This window comes from Lampetra fluviatilis, chromosome 3 (assembly GCF_964198595.1).
Source record: "Lampetra fluviatilis chromosome 3, kcLamFluv1.1, whole genome shotgun sequence".
In the NCBI taxonomy this organism is placed as follows: domain Eukaryota; kingdom Metazoa; phylum Chordata; class Hyperoartia; order Petromyzontiformes; family Petromyzontidae; genus Lampetra; species Lampetra fluviatilis.
The window spans coordinates 23,712,704-23,733,525 of NC_136277.1; the positions used below are offsets into that span (position 1 = coordinate 23,712,704).

The 20,822-nt window shown below is 52.6% G+C and overlaps 1 protein-coding gene across 5 annotated transcripts in view; it reads right to left on the reverse strand.

The window, feature by feature from the left end:
- Positions 1 to 270: 270 nt before the first annotated feature.
- Positions 271 to 20,822, reverse strand: part of LOC144955034 (interleukin-6 receptor subunit beta-like) — a 44,705-nt gene continuing 24,153 nt past the window's right edge. For 2 of the 5 annotated variants that reach the window (XM_078885387.1, XM_078885381.1), the window contains exons 5-19: positions 20,282 to 20,411; positions 19,284 to 19,480; positions 18,495 to 18,658; positions 18,099 to 18,288; positions 17,091 to 17,173; positions 15,811 to 15,889; positions 15,056 to 15,127; positions 14,138 to 14,347; positions 12,655 to 12,870; positions 12,238 to 12,342; positions 10,695 to 10,844; positions 9,663 to 9,806; positions 9,203 to 9,299; positions 7,320 to 7,395; positions 271 to 6,307 (exon numbers count right to left, since the gene is read on the reverse strand). In XM_078885387.1, coding sequence (XP_078741513.1) covers positions 5,546 to 6,307; positions 7,320 to 7,395; positions 9,203 to 9,299; positions 9,663 to 9,806; positions 10,695 to 10,844; positions 12,238 to 12,342; positions 12,655 to 12,870; positions 14,138 to 14,347; positions 15,056 to 15,127; positions 15,811 to 15,889; positions 17,091 to 17,173; positions 18,099 to 18,288; positions 18,495 to 18,658; positions 19,284 to 19,480; positions 20,282 to 20,411 — 2,675 coding nt within the window. In that variant the 3' untranslated portion in view covers positions 271 to 5,545. The remainder of the gene's footprint in view (positions 6,308 to 7,319; positions 7,396 to 9,202; positions 9,300 to 9,662; positions 9,807 to 10,694; positions 10,845 to 12,237; positions 12,343 to 12,654; positions 12,871 to 14,137; positions 14,348 to 15,055; positions 15,128 to 15,810; positions 15,890 to 17,090; positions 17,174 to 18,098; positions 18,289 to 18,494; positions 18,659 to 19,283; positions 19,481 to 20,281; positions 20,412 to 20,822) is intronic. The other 3 variants (XM_078885404.1, XM_078885395.1, XM_078885411.1) reach the window with 3 other exon arrangements.

The window sequence follows — 20,822 nt, forward strand, 5'->3', positions numbered from 1 at the left end:
ACAAAGCTCTGCCCCCCCCCCCCCAAAATAAAACATGCTTCAAATCGCGTTAAACTATTGTCATTGTAGTGCGTATTTAATGTGGCGCTGCACTCTGATGTTGTAGGATAAAACATTTATTTAAAAGTCTATTTAATTAAGTAGAACGTGTTGTTTATATTTATTTAAAGTTGCGCATTTTGATGTGACGTCACATTTCTCAACCCCCCTCCCCTCGTCACACATCGTCACAAATGTCGAACCCCCACCCCCCCCCCCCAGGTGCGTGACGTCATTTATGGACGGGTTATTTCTGCCTCTTCCCTGCTGCCGCCCTTTGGAGTTCTCTCTCATCATCTAACCCCCCCCCCCCCCAAGCTCTTGATAATAACCTTACTCAATTCAACAAACGCGTTACACTCCATTACAACTGTGATAACGGCACCGTTTACTGCTGTCCATTTTACATGTTGGGGCCCTTTGCTCAGCAACCGTGTTACCGAAACGAATGCATCAAATTGGCCGTGAAATGTCGTTGTGGGTGCAACATTTTGATCGCAACACGTTTGGCGAAGTTTTTCCTCTCCGGCCGTATTGTGACGATGTGGTGAGGAGGAGGGAAGTCAGCCCCGGTCTGTCGAGCGAGACCAGCGCCCACAACATTCGTGACGCGCAGCCCCAAATTCACGGCCAAAAACTCGAGCTCGCAGTCACTCACGGGACGGCGAACTCATGCTCTAAGTCGAGTTTGGGTGGCTCACTGAGACCAATTCTCACGGGACGGCGAAATCATGCTCTAAGTCGAGTTTGGGTGGCTCACTGAGACCAATTCTCACGGGACGGCGAAATCATGCTCTAAGTCGAGTTTGGGTGGCTCACTGGGACCAATTCTCACGGGACGGCGAAATCATGCTCTAAGTCGAGTTTGGGTGGCTCACTGAGACCAATTCTCACGGGACGGCGAACTCATGCTCTAAGTCGAGTTTGGGTGGCTCACTGGGACCGATTCTCACGGGACGGCGAAATCATGCTCTAAGTCGAGTTTGGGTGGCTCACTGAGACCAATTCTCACGGGACGGCGAAATCATGCTCTAAGTCGAGTTTGGGTGGCTCACTGGGACCAATTCTCACGGGACGGCGAAATCATGCTCTAAGTCGAGTTTGGGTGGCTCACTGAGACCAATTCTCACGGGACGGCGAAATCATGCTCTAAGTCGAGTTTGGGTGGCTCACTGGGACCAATTCTCACGGGACGGCGAAATCATGCTCTAAGTCGAGTTTGGGTGGCTCACTGAGACCAATTCTCACGGGACGGCGAACTCATGCTCTAAGTCGAGTTTGGGTGGCTCACTGGGACCGATTCTCACGGGACGGCGAAATCATGCTCTAAGTCGAGTTTGGGTGGCTCACTGAGACCAATTCTCACGGGACGGCAAACTCATTGTCTAAGTCGAGTTTGGGTGGCTCACTGAGACCGATTCTCACGGGGCGGCAAACTCATGCTCTAAGTCGAGAATGGGTGGCTCACTGAGACCGATTCTCAAGGGACGGCAAAATCATCGTCTAAGTCGAGTTTGGGTGGCTCACTGAGACCGATTCTCACGGGACGGCAAACTCATTGTCTAAGTCGAGTTTGGGTGGCTCACTGAGACCGATTCTCACGGAACGGCAAACTCATGCTCTAAGTCGAGTTTGGGTGGCTCACTGAGACCGATTCTATTGGAACCCTTGACCGGAGTTGTCCCCGCTCTGGAATCCTTGGCCGATTCGTCACACAGCAGCGAGTGCTCTCTCTCTCTACACGTGGGTTGTTTGCGGTGGGAGGAAATCGCAGAGCCCGGAGAAGACCCCACCTTGCACACGAGGGGACAACACTCAAAACTCTGCCACACAAATTGGTCCGTTGCAGTACATACAACCTACTTTCTATACTGTTGAGGCATTTCGGTACGACTGCATTGCGTGTGTCCGTGTGTATCTCCGGCATCTGTGTATGCGTCTTTTTGATATTTGTCTCTGTGTCAATGTGCTTCTAAGCTTGTGTGTTTCCCTCTACATTTTAACTTCTATTTCTGCTTGTGTGTATCTGTGTGTCTTGTTAGCTGTGTGCGTATGTCTGTGTGCTTTTACGTGCGTGACTTTATTATGTGTGAATGTGTGCCTGTTTCTCGATGTGTACATCTTTGTGTGTAATTACGTTGCTTCTGCATGTATGTCTTTGCGTATGTGTGAGCTTCTGTGTATCTCCATGTGTATGAATATGTGTGTGAAAGTGGCTTTGTGTGCCTGTGTGCGCATTAATGTGTCTCTGTATATATATGTGTGAATCTGTCTCTCTATGCATGTGTAGGTGAATGTCTTGTGTGGTTCTGTGCATTATTCTACGTGTCCGTAAGCTTCTACGCAAGCAAACTCACACGTGGTGCTTACACAGCCAGACTGACCCATTAGCTCTCAGGATATTTCCACTGATCGGTCAGTCTCACAACAGCCATGAACCAAGTTCTTTAACTTCCGAGGTGACAACAAAGCAGCGTCAGAACATTAAAGGCCCGATCAACATTAAACCGACAGTCCTCACCAAAATCAGAAAAAAAAGCATTTAACGTTGCGGTCAAGAGACCTCCAGTGACATCACTGCAGCGACTAATGGAAACGTTGGCATCGAGACTTTGGTTTGCTCGCTTTAACAGACGCTGCTGCATATTGGCCTGGAATGCCCATCAGCTGATGGACGAACACACATTTAGGCGTGGCGACACCGAAAGGAACATTGCTTAAATAGACGTCAGTGATGTAATTGTAGCGACTGGGAATGTCACTGTGTGGTGCCGGGGGGCCTGCGAGGCCGCGGCGGGATGGACACTGTTGTGGGTACACCCCGGCCACGTGGTGTGGTACCAGCCCGAGTGGGGGCTGGGTGAGCGCCGTGGCACCACGCACAGCGTGCGGTGCGGGCTCCCGTTGAGAGAGCGAGAGAGCGTCAGCCAGCTGGGGTTACGTTCGGGGCATGATACTCTGGCTGACCTGGGGACACGTGACCGGATGATACTGGAGGGGGGCCACCGGTGGAGGGGGCCAATGGGTGGTCACATGGTCCGGGAAGAACTCTCGAGAGCCTTCGGGCAAGGGGGCGAGAGAGATCGAGAAGGTGGGCGGGGCGAGAGGCGGAGCCAGCCCCAGCCTGGCCCGAGAAAGGGGGGGGGGGGGGCCCTGTGAGGGGCTGGGGTTTCTTACTGCTGGAGAGGCAGGAGATCCACGTCAAGCTGGAAGAAGCCTCCAGCCACGCGGTCCGGGACCCAGCTTGTGGTCCGGACCGGGATCGCGGAACCGTGTTTAGTTCCGCCGTAGCGTGGTTAGTTGGGTGGTCACCACCCGAGAGAGTGTTGTGCTAAATAGCCTGGAGTATGTTGTGTTAATAGCCTGGAGTATGTGGTGCTAAGAGTTTAATAAAACGTGTTGCTCCCAAGACGTCTGTGACTCAGGTGGATTCACTACATAATTAAATTGCTCCTGACCGGAAATGTCATTCACCTAATCGAATTTTGATCGAAATCGTTGTTGGGGACATTTACTTGATACAGCTATCGTGCTGTGACGGTTCCACCTGAAGACGGAAGCTTGTGTTGCCTCCGAAACGTCGTGATTTTTATTTTATTTTACTTTTATTAATTAAAAAATTTTACCTACGTGACTTTACCGAAATAACCTAAGAATATGACATTGGCGAGGTTGGCGTTGCCGTCGCGGACAGACCGAGACGCATATCCCCTCGGTCCACGGCTGCCGGACCTGCATCGCTTGAGGAGCACCGATCTCCGAGATGAGGGTTCAGGTTTCTTCCTTACCCTACCGTACGCCGTTGGGTGTCACGTCTCACTCTTCGCTGCACACTCCTTCCGGGAGGGGGGAGCTTCTTTCAGGAACTCACATTTTCTAAACTTCAGACAAGACGGCAAACAGCACGCAGCACCAACCCGAGAGCCCGTCGGCGAGAGCAACGCAGCAGAACGGCGACAACCGACGCAGTAGCTGAAGGTGTCTGGGGGGGGGGGAAACCCCATAACCCCACGAGAAGATACATTATTCGGTGATTACTTCGTCGGCAGTGGTGGTGCACAAGCACAAATAACAACGCAACAAAAAAACTCAACGCATTTGTCAATAACAACGTGGCCTTTAGAAAGGAAAAGTATATAATTGGTGACTTTGCATGCAATGGGCCTTCTTCTGGGCTCTCTATGTGCTGTGAAGAAGGTCCTTTGCTTGAAACGTCGCCTATTATATCCTCTTTCTTTTTAAGTCATGGTTATTGATGGGTGTTGAGTTTTTTTTATTTGTACATTTAGATAAATGTAGTTTCATCTCCCTACAGATGGTCATGAAATTAATTCAATAAAATAGAAATTTTATTTGCCTAATAAAGAGAAGGCCACTTTCTGGACAATGCGATTCCGTGGATTATTATTTCCAAGGCACCCCTCCATTTTAACCTGGAATGATTCAATCGTCTTACTTCACAACGCATCACCATCTTTAAAGGCGCTCTATCAATTATAATTCACTTCCCCGGATCCTGAGACAAGATTCTTTCACATTACATATTCAATGTTTACAAGATATGCACGCTCACACTGCTAGCTGCCAGCAAAAAAAGACACTTAAAAACAAAATCAATGGTCCAGTGTAAGGGTCATCGGAGCCTCGTTTAACGACCGCTAACCCGGGCCCGGCTCCAGCTCCTCCAGTAGACCTGTTGTGTGGGCCACATCGTGATAGACCCGCTGAGGAGAGTACACGTGGGTGGGGGGGGGGGGGCAAAGTACACGTGGGTGGGGGCGGAAGTACACGTGGGTGGGGGGGGGGGGGAAGTACACGTGGGTGGGGGCGGAAGTACACGTGGGTGGGGGGCCAAAGGGACATGTTGAAGTGAAGGTTCCACCCCGGCACTCCACTATAAACAACAACTATTTTATAGATCACGTAGAGCCAACCGAGCTTCCAGCCCTTGTTCAGAGGCGACCTGGCCACGTGTGATAGCTCATCGAAGTGACTTGTATGTGGGGATTTATAGTTGCAGCCAAACGGTCTAAAAGCATTTCTGTAGCGTTGCTAGACTGGCTTGGACTCGGGATTATCTGTCTAAGGCACGACCACTCGAGTACTCGGCATGCCCATCCATAAGTCGTTTAATTATTAATCCGTATATTCCTATAATCCTGTGAAGGCAAAATGTGTCAAATGAGGACAAAGTGAGGCGAGATCTACGTGGCGTGCCAAAATAATTTCCGGAATAGCATCGCGGATTGAAACTTAACACTGCCATCACACTATTGACACATCCGTAAAGTGGAACACGACCCGCACTTGAAAGGATCCCAGAAGTAGTTCCATGAGTTCCACTTCCACGGGTTGATCTCTAACACGGGTGGGTTGCACTCCCGTATGGGAGCTGCGAACGGATTCTCCGTCTCATGAAATAGCACCGATAGCACCATCGGGATACAGTGGGACAAGAACTGTTGATGGGGAATACGAGGGGGGGGGGGCGGGGGGGCTGAGGACCTCACTGGGGCATGTAACCGGGGTCCTTGACCGACTGCGGCAGGTAGCTCATCACCATGCCGGGCTCGGTGGGACTCTCTGCCGTGTCCGGGTCAAGCAGCAAAACTTTTTCCATATCCACAAACAGCTCCACGTGCCTCGTGTCTCGACGACCTCCACCGCCGCTGCCACCGCCGCCGCCAAAAACATTGTCACCATCATTGCCATTACCAGAAACAGCAACTCCACCGTTACCAACACAACCATCACCGCCGCCACTAAAAATGCCCCTTCTACCATAACCGGCCCCAACATCGGTAATGTCACCACCACCGCCGCCAAATTCGTTTTCTCGTTGCTGGCTGCCACCGGGCCTCGGTTGCTCACGTGCAGCCGGCCATTGCCCGTCACCCGCCATGAGGTTTTCGTAGGAGGGAGCGACGGTGTTGATGTAGCGCCGCACTGACTGCGGCGGTGGCGGTAGCGGCAGTATCGGTGCCGCCGGTGCTGGAGGTGTCGATCTGGCGCCGTGGTCAACGAGGGATATGGACGAGTACGGTTCATCGTCGCCACTGCCCCTGCCTCTGCCGCCGCCGCCGCTGCTACCGCCGTTGCCGTTGCTGTTGCCGTGAGGTGTGGGGAGGGAGGTCTGCTCAGGGGGACACTTCTCTCTGGGCTCCTCGAAGTTCAGAGGAAACTCCTCTTCCGTCTGAATGATGTTTGGTTCGGCATCACAGAGCCAGGAATTCTGGCTCACAGGGCTGATGGGCTCTGAGGTCGTCTGCTGATGGGGGAGGAATGGGGGGCGGAAAGGCGTCATAGTCAAGATAATTTCCACAAATTTCAGACGGATATTTTGGCCATTTTCAAGACAATTTCCCGCTCAAATTAGCATTTATTCTGTGGTCATTTCTTGTTATGTATATACTGTACATGGTTAGCTGTGAAGTCACTTGCCATGACATCAAAACGTGTTTTGAAAATTTCCCTAAACTTGTTCAGAACAAAAATGTGTTAAACAGATCTAGGTCGGAGAAAACTGTGGTGTATGTTAAGAAACAGATTTGCATGATTCACATAACAGGTGACTAATGAACGTGTTATGCATATATTTTATTATTATGCTTATAACTTGGACAGATTTAGCTATGAAGAACAAGCCAATATGTTTCACACGTTATTGGCTGTGAAACAAAACTTGATTTTAGAAACAGGTAATCCATTAGTTTGATTGCCCAAGTAACATTTAAGTCCATCGACCATTGGGCCTACTGAACCAAAAGTTTACAGTAACATTAGTTCAAAGTAGCAACCTTGCGATAATTTTTTGTTGTTGTTTGTGCTTTTTGTGCTTTTTGTTTTGGTTCCATTTCTTAATTAGTTTATTCGTTTGAGATTTTACTTGGTAGTAGAATTTTCATTCGCTTGATAGTGGCTGTATATAGGATATGGTCCTTATATATAATTACTGTACATCGTTATGAGATGCTATTAGCATGAATGATGCTACATAAAATTTATTTTAATGAACCTCTGAGTTTTTTTTATGAAGTTCCTGAGTCTTAGTTCAGCCACAATCTTGCTTTAATTGGTGGTTTAATCAGGGACGAGAAGGCGAATAAAAGCCTACGCCAATTTCCTAAAGTCACACCCAGGAGGAATTGTCGTGGGGCCGGATGAACGGGCCCAGGGACGTGGGCCTCGGCCCCTCGCGCTCTCTTCGCTCCGTCGTAAACGAGAGCACACCGCGCGGATTCCTCACGAGTGACGTTGTGCGGAAGAGAGATCTTGGGTACCTTGTTGAAGACCAGGCCTTTGAGGGCCTTGCTTTCTTTGGGCGACGCGACATTAGGCCAACATATCTCCTTGAACCTGACACGAGGAGAGTTAAGGGGCCATGTGTTAGGGCGAGCTGTGAGAGATAGATCTAGACCTGGATCCTGTGTGAGAGTATGAGACTGGATAAGAGATGTACTGGATTTTAAGTTTACCGTTAAGAATCAACGTTAGTGTTAGGGTTTGGATTAGGAGCAAGGTTATCGTTCAGGCTGAGCATTAGCATCCAGTTTCTCCTTCCACATTTAGAAACATGTGTTTAGAGTACTTGACTGCCATACATTTACACGTGATAATCCACTTAATTGGGCTATCATTTGTGGCCAGGTCGCTTCTGAAAAACAGCAATATAGCTCAGTGTGTCTTACCTGGTAAAATAACAAGTAGTTTTAGTTTAGCTTAACACGTAGGCTTTTGCCTAAACACTTCAATTATTATTACTATCCATAGGAGGTTTTTGACTGTCTCCTGATGATGCCGGTTGTAATTACCGGCGAAACGTCGTACTCGAATTGTAAATGTTGTGGATGTCCTCTCCAACACACCGGTGTGCATGTCTTCTTTACGGGACGAACCTTACTAATTGGCTGTGTCAGGTGGTGGCGGGTTCAACGGCACTTTTATATTTACCTGATCTCACCCAAACATCTTTGTTGTGGAGTCTTCGTCTAGTCTAACTCGGGTCAGGGCAAGGGTCATGGCTAGGGTGAGGCCTGGTGTCCGAGTGAGGGCATGACGAGGTTGAGTGTTAGGGCTACGGTGAGTGTTATAGGGTGAATGTTATAGGGTGAGTGTTATAGGGTCAGGGTGACTGTTATAGATTCAGGGTGAATGTTATAGGGTGAGTGTTATAGGGTCGGGGTGAGAGTTATAGGGTCAGGGTGAGTGGTATAGGGTCAGGGTGAGTGTTATAGGGTCAGGGTGAGTGTTATAGGGTGAGTGTTATAGGGTCAGGGTGAGTACTATAGGTTCAGGGTGAGTGTTATAGGTTCAGGGTGAGTGGTATAGGTTCGGGGTGAGTGCTATAGGGTCAGGGTGAGTGTTATAGGGTCAGGGTGAGTGTCATGGCTAGGGTGAGTGTTATAGGGTCAGGGTGAGTGTTATAGGGTCAGGATGAGTGTTATAGGGTCAGGGTGAGTGTCATGGCTAGGGTGAGTGTTATAGGGTCAGGGTGAGTGTTATAGGGTCAGGGTGAGTGCTATAGGGTCAGGGTGAGTGTTATAGGGTCAGGGTAAGTGCTATAGGGTCATGGTGAGTGTTATAGGGTCAGGGTGAGTGTTATAGGGTCAGGGTGAGTGTTATAGGGTCGGGGTGAGTGTTATAGGGTGAGTGTTATAGGGTCAGGGTGAGTGTTATAGGGTCAGGGTGAGTGTTATAGGGTCGGGGTGAGTGTTATAGGGTGAGTGTTATAGGGTCAGGGTGAGTGTTATAGGGTCGGGGTGAGTGTTATAGGGTGAGTGTTATAGGGTCAGGGTGAGTGTTATAGGGTCAGGGTGAGTGTTATAGGGTCGGGGTGAGTGTTATAGGGTGAGTGTTATAGGGTCAGGGTGAGTGTTATAGGGTCGGGGTGAGTGTTATAGGGTGAGTGTTATAGGGTCAGGGTGAGTGTTATAGGGTCGGGGTGAGTGTTATAGGGTGAGTGTTATAGGGTCAGGGTGAGTGCTATAGGTTCAGGATGAGTGTTATAGGTTCGGGGTGAGTGTTATAGGGTCAGGGTGAGTGTTATAGGTTCAGGGTGAGTGCTATAGGTTCAGGGTGAGTGCTATAGGTTCAGGGTGAGTGCTATAGGTTCAGGGTGAGTGCTATAGGTTCGGGGTGAGGGCCGTGGTAGTTGGGGTCGCACCTGCCCTGCACTTTGCCCCACACCAGCATGATGACCACGAGGAAGAAGAGGCCCAGGAGACTTGCAGACACCACAATGGCCTCCAGCTCCCCCACGTCTGCGCAGGTCGGGAATCATCACAGCGTGGAGTCAACACGGGGGGACGCTGGCGGTGTGTGCGTGTACGCGAGTCTCAGCGTACGCCAGAGTGCTGGACCTATACCCGGTGTAAGTATGTGTGCACGTATGTGTGCGTATGGCATTCATAGGTGCTGGCTAACAGCACTTTCCCCAAAAGTCTATACGGGGGTTCTTTGCCTTTATGTATGTGTATGTGATTGTGTTGAAGGTGTACTCCGTGTATGTGTGCGTGTACTTGTATGCGTGTGTGATTGCGAGTCTCACCGTATGCGAGTGTGCTGAAGGTGTACTGCGTGTATGTGTGCGTGTACTTGTATGCGTGTGTGATTGCGAGTCTCACCGTATGCGAGTGTGCTGAAGGTGTACTCGGTGCTGCGTGGCCCGCGCCCAGCGGCGTTGCGTGCACACACGCTCACCGTGTACATGGAACTCGGCGTGAGATCCAGCAGCAGCACCTTGCTCTCGTTCCAACTCACAAACAGCGCTGAGCACACACACACACACAAACAAAGATCCCCCATATAGCCTTAATAGACTGCTGGGGCAAGTGCTCTTAGCGAGGCACCTATGAAGGCGGGCAAGACACACACAGTGGTGGGCAACCAGCACCACGCCTCGCCGCATTTGTTTCCCCAGTGGCGATGTTTACACACCGCACCAAGTGGAAGGCCCAGAACCGGTTCAGGTAATCGTCACTGGTGGTGGCCGTGAGTGGGCATCAAGTTAAGGCTGGTGTGTCAAGGGTTGGGGGTTGGGGGTTGGGGTTGGGGTTGGGGTTTAGGCTGGTGTTGAGGGATTGGGGTTAGCGTTGAGGGTTAGGGGTCCCAGTTGAGATTTGAGTATTGAGGGTTAGAGGTCAGAGTTGAAGCTGATGTGTTGAGGGTTAGGGGTCAGAGTTGAAGCTGATATGTTGAGGGTTACAGGTCAGAGTTGAAGCTGATATGTTGAGGGTTACAGGTCAGAGTTGAAGCTGATGTGTTGAGGGTTAGGGGTCAGAGTTGAAGCTGATATGTTGAGGGTTACAGGTCAGAGTTGAAGCTGATATGTTGAGGGTTACAGGTCAGAGTTGAAGCTGATGTGTTGAGGGTTACAGGTCAGAGTTGAAGCTGATGTGTTGAGGGTTACAGGTCAGAGTTGAAGCTGATATGTTGAGGGTTACAGGTCAGAGTTGAAGCTGATATGTTGAGGGTTACAGGTCAGAGTTGAAGCTGATATGTTGAGGGTTACAGGTCAGAGTTGAAGCTGATATGTTGAGGGTTACAGGTCAGAGTTGAAGCTGATATGTTGAGGGTTACAGGTCAGAGTTGAAGCTGATATGTTGAGGGTTAGGGGTGAGAGTTGAGGCTGATGTGTCAAGCTGCCTGGGTCGTACTCGTAAGCTTGTTGTTGCTGACGCTATTGACATTGATGCTGTAGTCGAGGAGAATCCCTCGCTGGTCCGCAAGATGAAGTGGATTCCACGACACCGTGGCTGAGGTCTTCCTTTGTTGCACGTGTATCCCACCCGGGCCAGCAGAAGGGGCTGATACAGGCACGACACAGCATTAACACAGCACTGACACATCCCTGAATCAGCATTAGCACAGGACTGACTTAGCACTGACACAGTCACGACGCAGCACTGACAACACCGCCATTAACACGACGTTGGTACAGCGTGAACACAACCGTTTAAATTAACCGTGAACCTCACCTCATTGTAAGGCCACCACATTTCTGGTAAGCTCAGCCACTGCGTGTGGCCACCTCAATTCGTGATCTCGGTCTCGCCCGATCCTCTGCAAACTCCACCCACCGCTCCATTTGCCCCTCCCTCCACCCCCGTATCGTGAATGAAGCGCGAGGCCAGGACGTTTTAAGCCAGGGACAACATCGCGTTTTTCATGAACGCTGGAGGACACTGGGACGGCCTTTCTCAAACGTGACGGAGCACCGTGTCCAATTATATCCGATTGTGCTTTCCCCAAAGCTGCCTCCTGTTCATCAATGCTTGATATGCCCAATCGAGGGGGCTAAACGGGCGCGGCACGGGTTAGAGAAGAGATGGAGTGATGTGGTACAGGAGGATGTGGAGCTGAGTGGACTTGCCGATGACTGGTACCAACGGTGTCAAGATCGGCCTCAGTGGAGGAGGCTCGTGAAGGACGCTACTGGGCAGTTGCAGGCAGTCGCCCTCCAACAACAACAGAGGGCGAAGTAGCGATGCTCACAACAACGAGCGGAGCGCCGGGTAGCTAAAGCACAGAAAGTTGGCACAGTAGAGGGCACAGGTGGTGCATCAGCCAGTCATCTCAGTCAGTCGACCCGTGGCACCTGGGTCTGCCCCGTGACATCCTGCCAGCGGGCGTTTGACACTTTACGTGGCCTGAAGGTGCACCTGGCCTGGCACAAGCTACGTTGTGACGTCACCGCCACTTAGTGGAGAATGGCGGTTGTTGTTGTTGTGTGTACGGTATGGAGAGCAGGAGTGTAGTGGTTAGCGGGAAGCGGTCGTGTAGCGGTTAGCGCTCTGCGCTATGAACCCGGTGACCCGAGTTCGATTCCCGCTCATGGCAAATTCCAGTGACGATTATCTGAATCGGTCCTGGGCCTTCCCTAGATCGATTCAGCCTCAAAGGAGTACCTGGTGCGGTGTGTAAACATTGCTACTCAGGAGACAAATGGGGCCGGGCGTGGTGCTGGCCACCCACCCCCTCGTGTGCCGTGCTGACCTTCATAGGTGCTCGCTAACAGCACCTGTCCCAACAGTCTGTTAAGGCTATGGGGGGATATTTTTCATTGTTTGTGTGCACGTGTGTCAGTGTGTGTGTGTCAGTGTGTGTGTGTCAGTGTGTGTGTGTCAGTGTGTGTGTGTCAGTGTGTGTGCGTACACACGCTACGCTGTGCACTGCACATGCACACCGCCCAGGGCTCACCCTCCTCGGCCGAGTAGGCCCGCTTGTACACGGCCGCCCCCACCGAGGCATCCGCCATGATGGGACAAAGGGAAACGGCATAGCACTGGCCACGCACCACCGCGTCTGGCACGGGACACACGGGACGCGGGACACACGGGACATGTTAGACATGAGCGACACCCGGCACACGAGATACACGGCACGCGAGACACACGTGTGCTGAAGGTGGACCTCCCCACGACAAAAGCCAGGCTACGAGCCGGCACTGCTTGTCGTGTACAACAATGCAGCGCCACGTTTCAGCCGGAGCCCCCCCCCCCCCTTACCTGCTCTGCCTGGACCAAACGCCCAGCCCATGCAAAAGACCCACCCACCACGTGCGCCCGCCCCAACCTCTCCGGTCTGTGTGCGTGTGCCATTTTAATAGGCGCTCACCGATTGGTGCGGAGCGGGCCTCGGCTGGCAGCCTCCACCAGCGCGGCTCCGAGCAGGCCGCCTCCTCCTCCTCCTCGCACCGGTGGCAAACCTGCAGCGCCCAGCCCGAGGGCTTCAGAGGCGGCGGCAGCGGTGGCGGCAACCACCGCCACTTGACGGCGAGCCGTGTGTCCCCTCCGCTCCGCACGTCTAGGGTCAGCGATTCCCTGAGGGGTCCTGATGAGCAGAGGGGGGAAGGGGGAAAGAGGGGGAGGAAGGGGGGGGGGGTGAGGGTTCCACATGGGGACAGGGTCCAACGCTGCGTTTCCACGACCGTCGGAAGCCGGAGCTGAGCCAGCGTTGGGGCTGCTCTAGGAATGGCCCAGCACCGCTCCTTTTTTGTCCCCTACCACTGCAACCTCTCTCCCTCTCCCTCGGCCGTGTTCTCTTCATGTTCACATTAAAAGTATTTAAATAATGAAGATGTATTTTAACCAACACCGCAACCATTGCCGTCATCACTGCCACCACCACCAATACAAACATCACCACCACAACCAAAACCCACCCTCACCATTACCGTCAACACCACGACAACCTCCTTTATCCTCATAACCACCACTACAATCATGATGAGGGTCATGGGTTCATACGGCCGATGGAGAGTTCTAATTAATTGGGCCATTCGATTACTTCATCTGAGAGTTTGTGAATTTAAAGATACACCCACCCACAAAATCACTCACCGACCGCCTTCAAATGTATATTTGTGGCAGTGTCCAAGTAACGTGGTCCCTGGTGTGGAGCAAGTAGCCGCAGCTGCGCACAGGAGAGCGAGTCTCTGATTCTCCACTTGAGCATCAGGTGGACACTGCGTCTTGCGTGCTTTGTGCCCATCCGGTTAAGCGCTGCCCATTGTTTCCATGGAGGATAGAAGCCGGCCAGTGCTGTGGTGGGGTCACCGATTTCAGTCTGTGTTGGTGGACTCACCCATTAAAGATGTGTAACCATAACAGACTGTTGGGGCAAGTGCTGTTAGCGAGCGCTTATGAAGGCCGGCACGGCACACGAGAGGGTGGGTGGCCAGCAGCACGCCCCAGCCGCCTTTGTCTCTCCAGTCGCGATGTTTGCACATCGCACCACGTACTCATTTGAGGCTGAGTCAACATAGAAGAGGCCCAGGACCGATTCAGATAATCCTCACTAGTGTTGCCCGTTTCGTCGCAGCAGCGCGCTAACCGCTACACTACCATCGTCGCCACCACACCACCACCACCACACCACCACCACCACCACACCACCACCACCAACACCACCACCACCAACACTACCACCACCAACACCACCACCGCCGCCACCACCACCACCGCCACCACCACTACCACCACCACCAACACCACCACCACCAACACCACCACCACCAACACCACCACCACCACCAACACCACCACCACCACCACCACACCACCACCACGACGCTCACGGCCACCTCCCGGGCGCTCACCTCGTTGTGTCTTCCTCGTGGCGATGCGGATGTGTGCGACGGGCGAGGCCCCCGCGCTGTTGCAGACCCAGAGCCAGACGAGTGCGCCCGCCACGGCGCCCCTCGGCCTCCCCGTGGGCGGGGTGACGACGGGTGCCGACGCCGGGGTGCGCACGGTCAGCGAGCGTCTCGTCGCATCGAGGCGCCGCAGGGAACCTGAGCACACGTGGCCTCGGGTGGGGAGAACGGAGATGCACGCGAGCGGTGGGGGGGGGGGCGGGGGACACGGGGAATTAGACGATACAGAGACACGCGGGGAGATACGGCCAGACAATGCACATAAAACAACGATCTTCACTACATCAGGGGACCTACTTTGCCAGTACCAATATATGAAACTAGGTTTTCCCCTTTTTTTCTGGCAATAAAACACCAAACTGAAACCTTTTACGAGGAATCATGTCTGCATTAACCACATATACTTGGTCAAAATGCCAACAAAACATACTCTGATATTATATGCATTGTCAAGTATATGCATTGTCAATGCATATACTATCAGAGTAGGTTTTTGTTTGCAGGAAGTCACTCCCGGGACGGAGCCAAGTGTGATGGGTTAAAAATGACGAAGATCACCGACAAGTGGACCACCACCACCGCCACCACCGCGTGCTTCCCCACAGCGCCTACTGCCGCCGCATTTTATCCGCCCGGCACCCCGCTCATTGTTGTGCGCGTTGCGCCTCTTGCCGGTACGTACGTTCACGTCAAAAATGATCACCAACCCAGCGGCTACGCTACTGCTACAGGGGCCCGTGAGCTGGCTGGGCCAGGTGCTGGGACATAAAGGAGAGAGAAATTGGGCAGGGGGCCATGTTTCATTCCTTGCACCAGCAAGGCCCAAGGCAACCACGCTTCTGCCGCTGTCACCACCACTACCTCCATCATCTTCACCTCCTTCTCCATGATCATCTGCTTCTTGGTGCAATTTTCCCGCACCCTCACAGCCTCCTGTGAAACAGACACACAGACACACACAATTACTCACACACACGTACTCCAAAAACGACGGTCGTCATTCACCAATAAGAAGTGGCGGTGACATCACCACGGCACTCGCGCTACGCTAGGCGCATGTTGAGGCTGTCTCGTTGAAGTGTCCAAGGCTCGTCGGCAAGAAGTCACAGGACAGACCCAGGTGTTGTGAAATGACCGACTGATATGACTCCACTGTGCCAAATAGCTGCGTGTTAGCCGGGGGCACCTATTAAATCTGGCATGGCACACAAGAAGAAATGTGAACACTACCACGCCCGGCCATCTTTGTCTCCCTAGAGCTGATCTTGACACAACGCACCAGCTACATTTTTAAGGCCACTTAGGGAAGGCCACTTAGGGAAGGCCACTTAAGGAAGGCCACTTAGGGAAGGCCACTTAGGGAAGGCCCAGATATCCGCTACTGCTGTTGGCTGCGAGTGGGAATCGAACTCGGGTTGCCGGGTTTGCAGCACAGTACACTAACCACCGCACTATCACGCCCCCACAATTACAGACGCACTCACGCTCTTAGCAGTGACTTGGCCATCATGAACCTCCTTACAGCGTCCCAGACGCTAAAGTTCTAAACCCCAGCATAGCAGCAGTGCCACCCGGGCGTGTGTGTGTCGACCCGGCCATTACGAGCCGTTAGTTACCGTGCCGTTTCTTGGAGGTGTGGGAGCAGACGAGGCGGTATTCGAGTATCTCCCCTCGTGCCAGTGACTTGTCCAGTGCCTGGGACGACGGGGGGAGCAGGAGGGCGGAGTGGGGGAGTTACTCGCCAGCTGCTCACACCGTACGTACAAGAGACACTTGCTAAGAGCGGCTGCCTGTGTGTGCACGTGCTTGTAGAGCAGGGGGGGCGATTAGCAATCGGTGAAGTAAATGTCATCGGTGAAGTCGATTCATCGATTGTAAATCTCGTGAAGTTTATTAATCTATTAGTACTCGGTTAAGTCGATTGATCTATTAGTCCCCAGCTCAGTCGATTGATCGATTAGTAATCGGTTAAGCCAATGCATCGATTCGTAGTCGGTTTAGTCGAATAATCGGTTAGTAAATGGTTACGTCTATTAATCATTTAGTAATTGATGAAGTCGATTAATTGATCATTAATCAGCCATGTAAAGTAATCGATTACCAATCGGTTAAGTCGATTAATCGACGGGAAGCGGTAATCGACTTCTCTCCTTGTGGTCCATTACACGGGTCCCATGTCAAACAATCGATTACCAATCGGTTAAGTCGATTAATCGACGGGAAGCGGTAATCGACTTCTCTCCTTGTGGTCCATTACACGGGTCCCTTTATATGCGGCCGTCGCGAAGGAAGGAACCCCTGACAAGTCAGCACGGCTGATGCCAAACACATCGCCAAAGCCCCGACCATCGCCCTCCCGTCCAGCGGCACACGTGGGAACTCATTTTGTGAAATCCGATTGGTCGAGCAACCGAACCGCTCGTGTGATCGACGACACAGATAATCAGATCTCCCAGCGTGACGACGTTCTTTGACGTAATAGGGGTAAAGATATCACCACCCCTACCCCCACCCCGACCTACCCACGGGTACTGCCCCTCCGAGAATCGTCGTGATTTCAAATGGTTAATTTAGTGTCTCTGACACGACCATTATGAACCCTTAAGAAACCGATGCATTTAGGCACCCAGCCCAGGGCATGAATATAGGTCATCTGAGGTCATTGCCTCACTGCCTGGGCTTAGCCAATTTGAATACCCCCCCCCCCCCCCGAGACAGAGAGCGAGAGACACCCAACCCCCAGTTCTGGAACCCAAGCCTTAAGCAATACCGACCCCAGCGTCTCTGACACGGTGATCCGCACCTCCGATTAGCACGGTTGGCTACGTATAGTGCGAAAGAAGTTCAACGTACGTGCATCGTGAATCCCTTAGGGACAACAGGGGGAACTCCGTACCTTCCAAACCAGAGTGGTCACTTGGTTCCCCATTTTGTCTGGTTCACCAGGGATCCTCCACAGCTCTGGGGCTACAAGAGGTGCTGAGAGACACATGTCAACACACACACACACAGAAAGAACAAGAAAATAAATCGTGCATGCGAATGGATTCTACGGCGCTTTCCAACATGCGTTCTGCGTCATGGAAGCCTGGCTGTCAAAGTAAAATATAATTGCATATTTCCAAATAGTCTTTTAAGCGCAGGCAGGTCTGCATCTGCTAGTTTTGAGCAACCCTTCGGTCAACATAGCTACTGTTTAATACGGTATATCCTGGAAAGCAACACAACTTCATGCTAAAATGTCATTAATATTGGATCAGCTTTTCAAGAATAATTGTGACCCCCCTCCACCCCCGCACCCCTTTCACAGAAAGGCAGACAAACAGACCTAATGCATGATCGCCTTCGACCTTATTTGAAAAGCATAAAAAAAATAAAGATTCCTTGAATGTGTCTCTGTGCCCCTGTGTCCTCACCATGGCACTTTGCCTCTGTGGCCTATCGTCCCCGTGTAGTCCCCGTGTGTGAGAGGTCGCAACCGGGTATCCGATACCCGTACCCTACCCGATACCCGTAACCTACCCGATACCCGGCTACCTGTACCCGGCCGGGTACGGGTATGGGTACCCGTCTGCGACCCTGGTGCGGCCGGGTACGGGTAGGCCGTGAGTCACTGGTGAGTAACTATTTGTCACTCATTTCCCAACGTCTTGTCTCTTCTCACAATTCAAGTTCCTAGAATCAACCCACCCGCGCCTGCAACATGGCTTCATCCCAGAGGTCGCAATCGGGTACCCGATACCCGTACCCTACCCGTACCCGGCCGGGTATAGGTAACCGGGTATCGGGTAGGGTACGGGTACGGCTACCCGATTGCGACGCTGGTGCGGCCGGGTACGGGTAAGGAATCAAAACCCGTTTGCGAGCTCTGCCGCGTGTCCACGCGTGTCCCTGCGTCTCGTACCGGCCTCGGGGGTGGTGAAGTTGAGCTGCTTGCTCCACTCGCTCCACACGGGCGGGGGAGCGGCCCGGCCCCTCGCCTTGCCAGCCACGGCGCCGGACTCGAAGGTGCAGCGCAGGCGAGCCGTGTAGCTCGAGTACGGGCGCAGGGAGAACAGCGAGTGGGTGCGCGAGTTTGTATGGATGTTCGAGTACTGGTGATGGCACGGAAGGTGGGGGGGGGGGGGGGTAAATCCAGGGTCACACGGGTCATCTCGTTGTTGAAGAATATTTGACGAGTGCTGGCGAATGTTGGCGAGTACTCGGTGGGTTTCGCAGAGTCCCGGTGAGTTCTAAAGTGCGTCTGTGAGTTTTTGCTGATTGCCGGTAAGTGTTTGTGCGTGGCAGTTTGCGAGCGCACCTTGGTGGTGGTGCCGTCGGCGTGGCTGGTCATGGACAGCTCGTACTGCAGCGGGAAGTAGTGCTCGTAGTTGGCGTTGGGCGGCGGGCTCCAGCGCAGCGTGACCTCCTCCGCCAGGCCCTCCGTCAGAATGGGCTTCTCCCACACTGGGGTGTCCGTCTTCACTGCTCACGCCACACGCACAGCACACAAGCGTCACCCCATACACACACACGGGGCCGCAGCAAACACACTGCCGTTTAACCCACACCAGGGACACAGACTTGGGTCCCACCACGAAGGCAAAGATCCTACGTATAGTCTTAACAGACTGTTGGGGCAAGTGCTGTTAGCGAGCACCTATGAAGGCTACCACGATACAAGAGGGGATGGGTGGCCAGCACCACGCCCAGCTGCCTTTGTCTCCCTAGTTGCAATGTTTACACACCGCACCAGGTACTGGCCATGAGCGGGAATCAAACTCGGGTCGCCGGGTTTGTAGCGCAGCGCACTAACTGCTACACGACCGCTCCCCACACCACACACACAGGGTCACATGCACATATACATCCAGGATCAAACCCGCACCGGGGTCACACACACAGGGTGATGCAGTTAACAGGAAAAACCTAAAAGCCACACCACCCTCTACTGATGGACAAATACCCACTTGTAAGCCGGTGTTGATTTTATATGTGTGTGCGTGTGCGTGCGTGCGTGTGTGTGCGTGTGCGTGTGTGTGCGCGTGTGTGCATGCGTGTGTGCATGCGTGCGCGCGTGTGCATGTGCATGCGTGCCGGTGCACTCAACCTGTTTGCCGACGAGACGTGGTGATCACGGCGGACTCGGCACGCCCAAGTGCATTGTGGGCGATTACACGGAGGTCGTAGTGCCTTCCGAGAAGCAGCTTCTCGCGGGGAAGCATGCACGACGTAGAGGTAGCAGAAGCTGCAGCAGAAGCGGCAGTGTCTTGCAGCGAAACGCAGTCAATCCAGGGCCTCTCCAGCCTGGAGTGCAAAGCACACCCCTCGGCTACACTCACATCCACCACCACCATCACCACGACCACCACCACGACCACCATCATCATCATCATCATAATCGTTATTATAACCATCATCATCACCACCAGCAGTAGCAGCAGCATCACCACCACCATCATCATCATCATTGATCACTACTATCATCATCATCGCCGTCGTCATTATCGCCACCGCTATCATTATACCCAACATCGCCATCATCAGCATAAGCAGCAGCAGCATCAACAAAAGCATCGTTCTCAGCAGCAGCATCATGATCAGCAGCACTCAGCATTATCATCATCATCAGGTCACTTTAACGGATATAAGATGTAGTTCTTTGGTATCCGTTGATGCAGGCCGCACTCAGCATTATCATCATCAGGTCACTTTAACGGATATAAGACGTAGTTCTTTGGTATCCGTTGATGCAGGCCGCTCTCTACGATGCAGGGCTGCTCTCGTCTACGGCAGATCCAAATGGATTCTTCGTCTCGCGATGTAACGCCGATGGCACCAAATTGTGGTAAAACTAAAGACTTTTGAAAGAAGGAAATTGAAGTGCGCAGGACACATGATGGCAGGCGGTCCAGACTGGTGACAGAATGACAGCCAAAGGAGGGAAACTCACCCAAGAGATTGACCAAAATTAAGAGACGGATCGACGAGATAATCTCAGAACAGAAGCGAGGAATCATGCTTAGACTGTCAGCGGTGGCCACGGTGTGAAGAGGCCTTCATCCAGCAGTGGCTGGAACATGCCGAACGCGACGGTGAGGGAGGTACCCGTGCTCGCGGTACTGCAGTATGTGGCTCGTGCTCAGGAACGTGTTCCCCCCAGGCTCCCACGTGCAGCTCATGTTCCCGTTCACTCCGGCCGACTCGCAGTACGGGGCCCGGGGCTCCCATGGGGGGTCTGGCCAGCACCGCGGGGACACGCGCGCAAGGATACGGGGGACATGTGAGGACACAGAAACATAGAGGACACAGGGATGCGTTAAGTAATGGGGACATTTGAGGACACGAAAACACCGAGGCACGTGAGGACACGGGGATGAACAATTGATATGTACAGGCTAACCTGAAACATCCATCACACTTTGTTGAGTCTTGTGAACAAATTACTTTGGTGATCGGTAACTACGGCCCTTTGTCAGTGCACTGCTGGATGAGGGCCTCCCTTCACGGTGTAGGTCGCCAGGGGGGTTAACTTCACCATATCTCACCACGCTAGTCAGTGGGTGGGAGAAGCGAAGACGTCGGAAGCATGATGCGTTACAGCGGCGAAGTTTGATGCAAAATTTGCAGCCGGCATCACCGGTTTTGT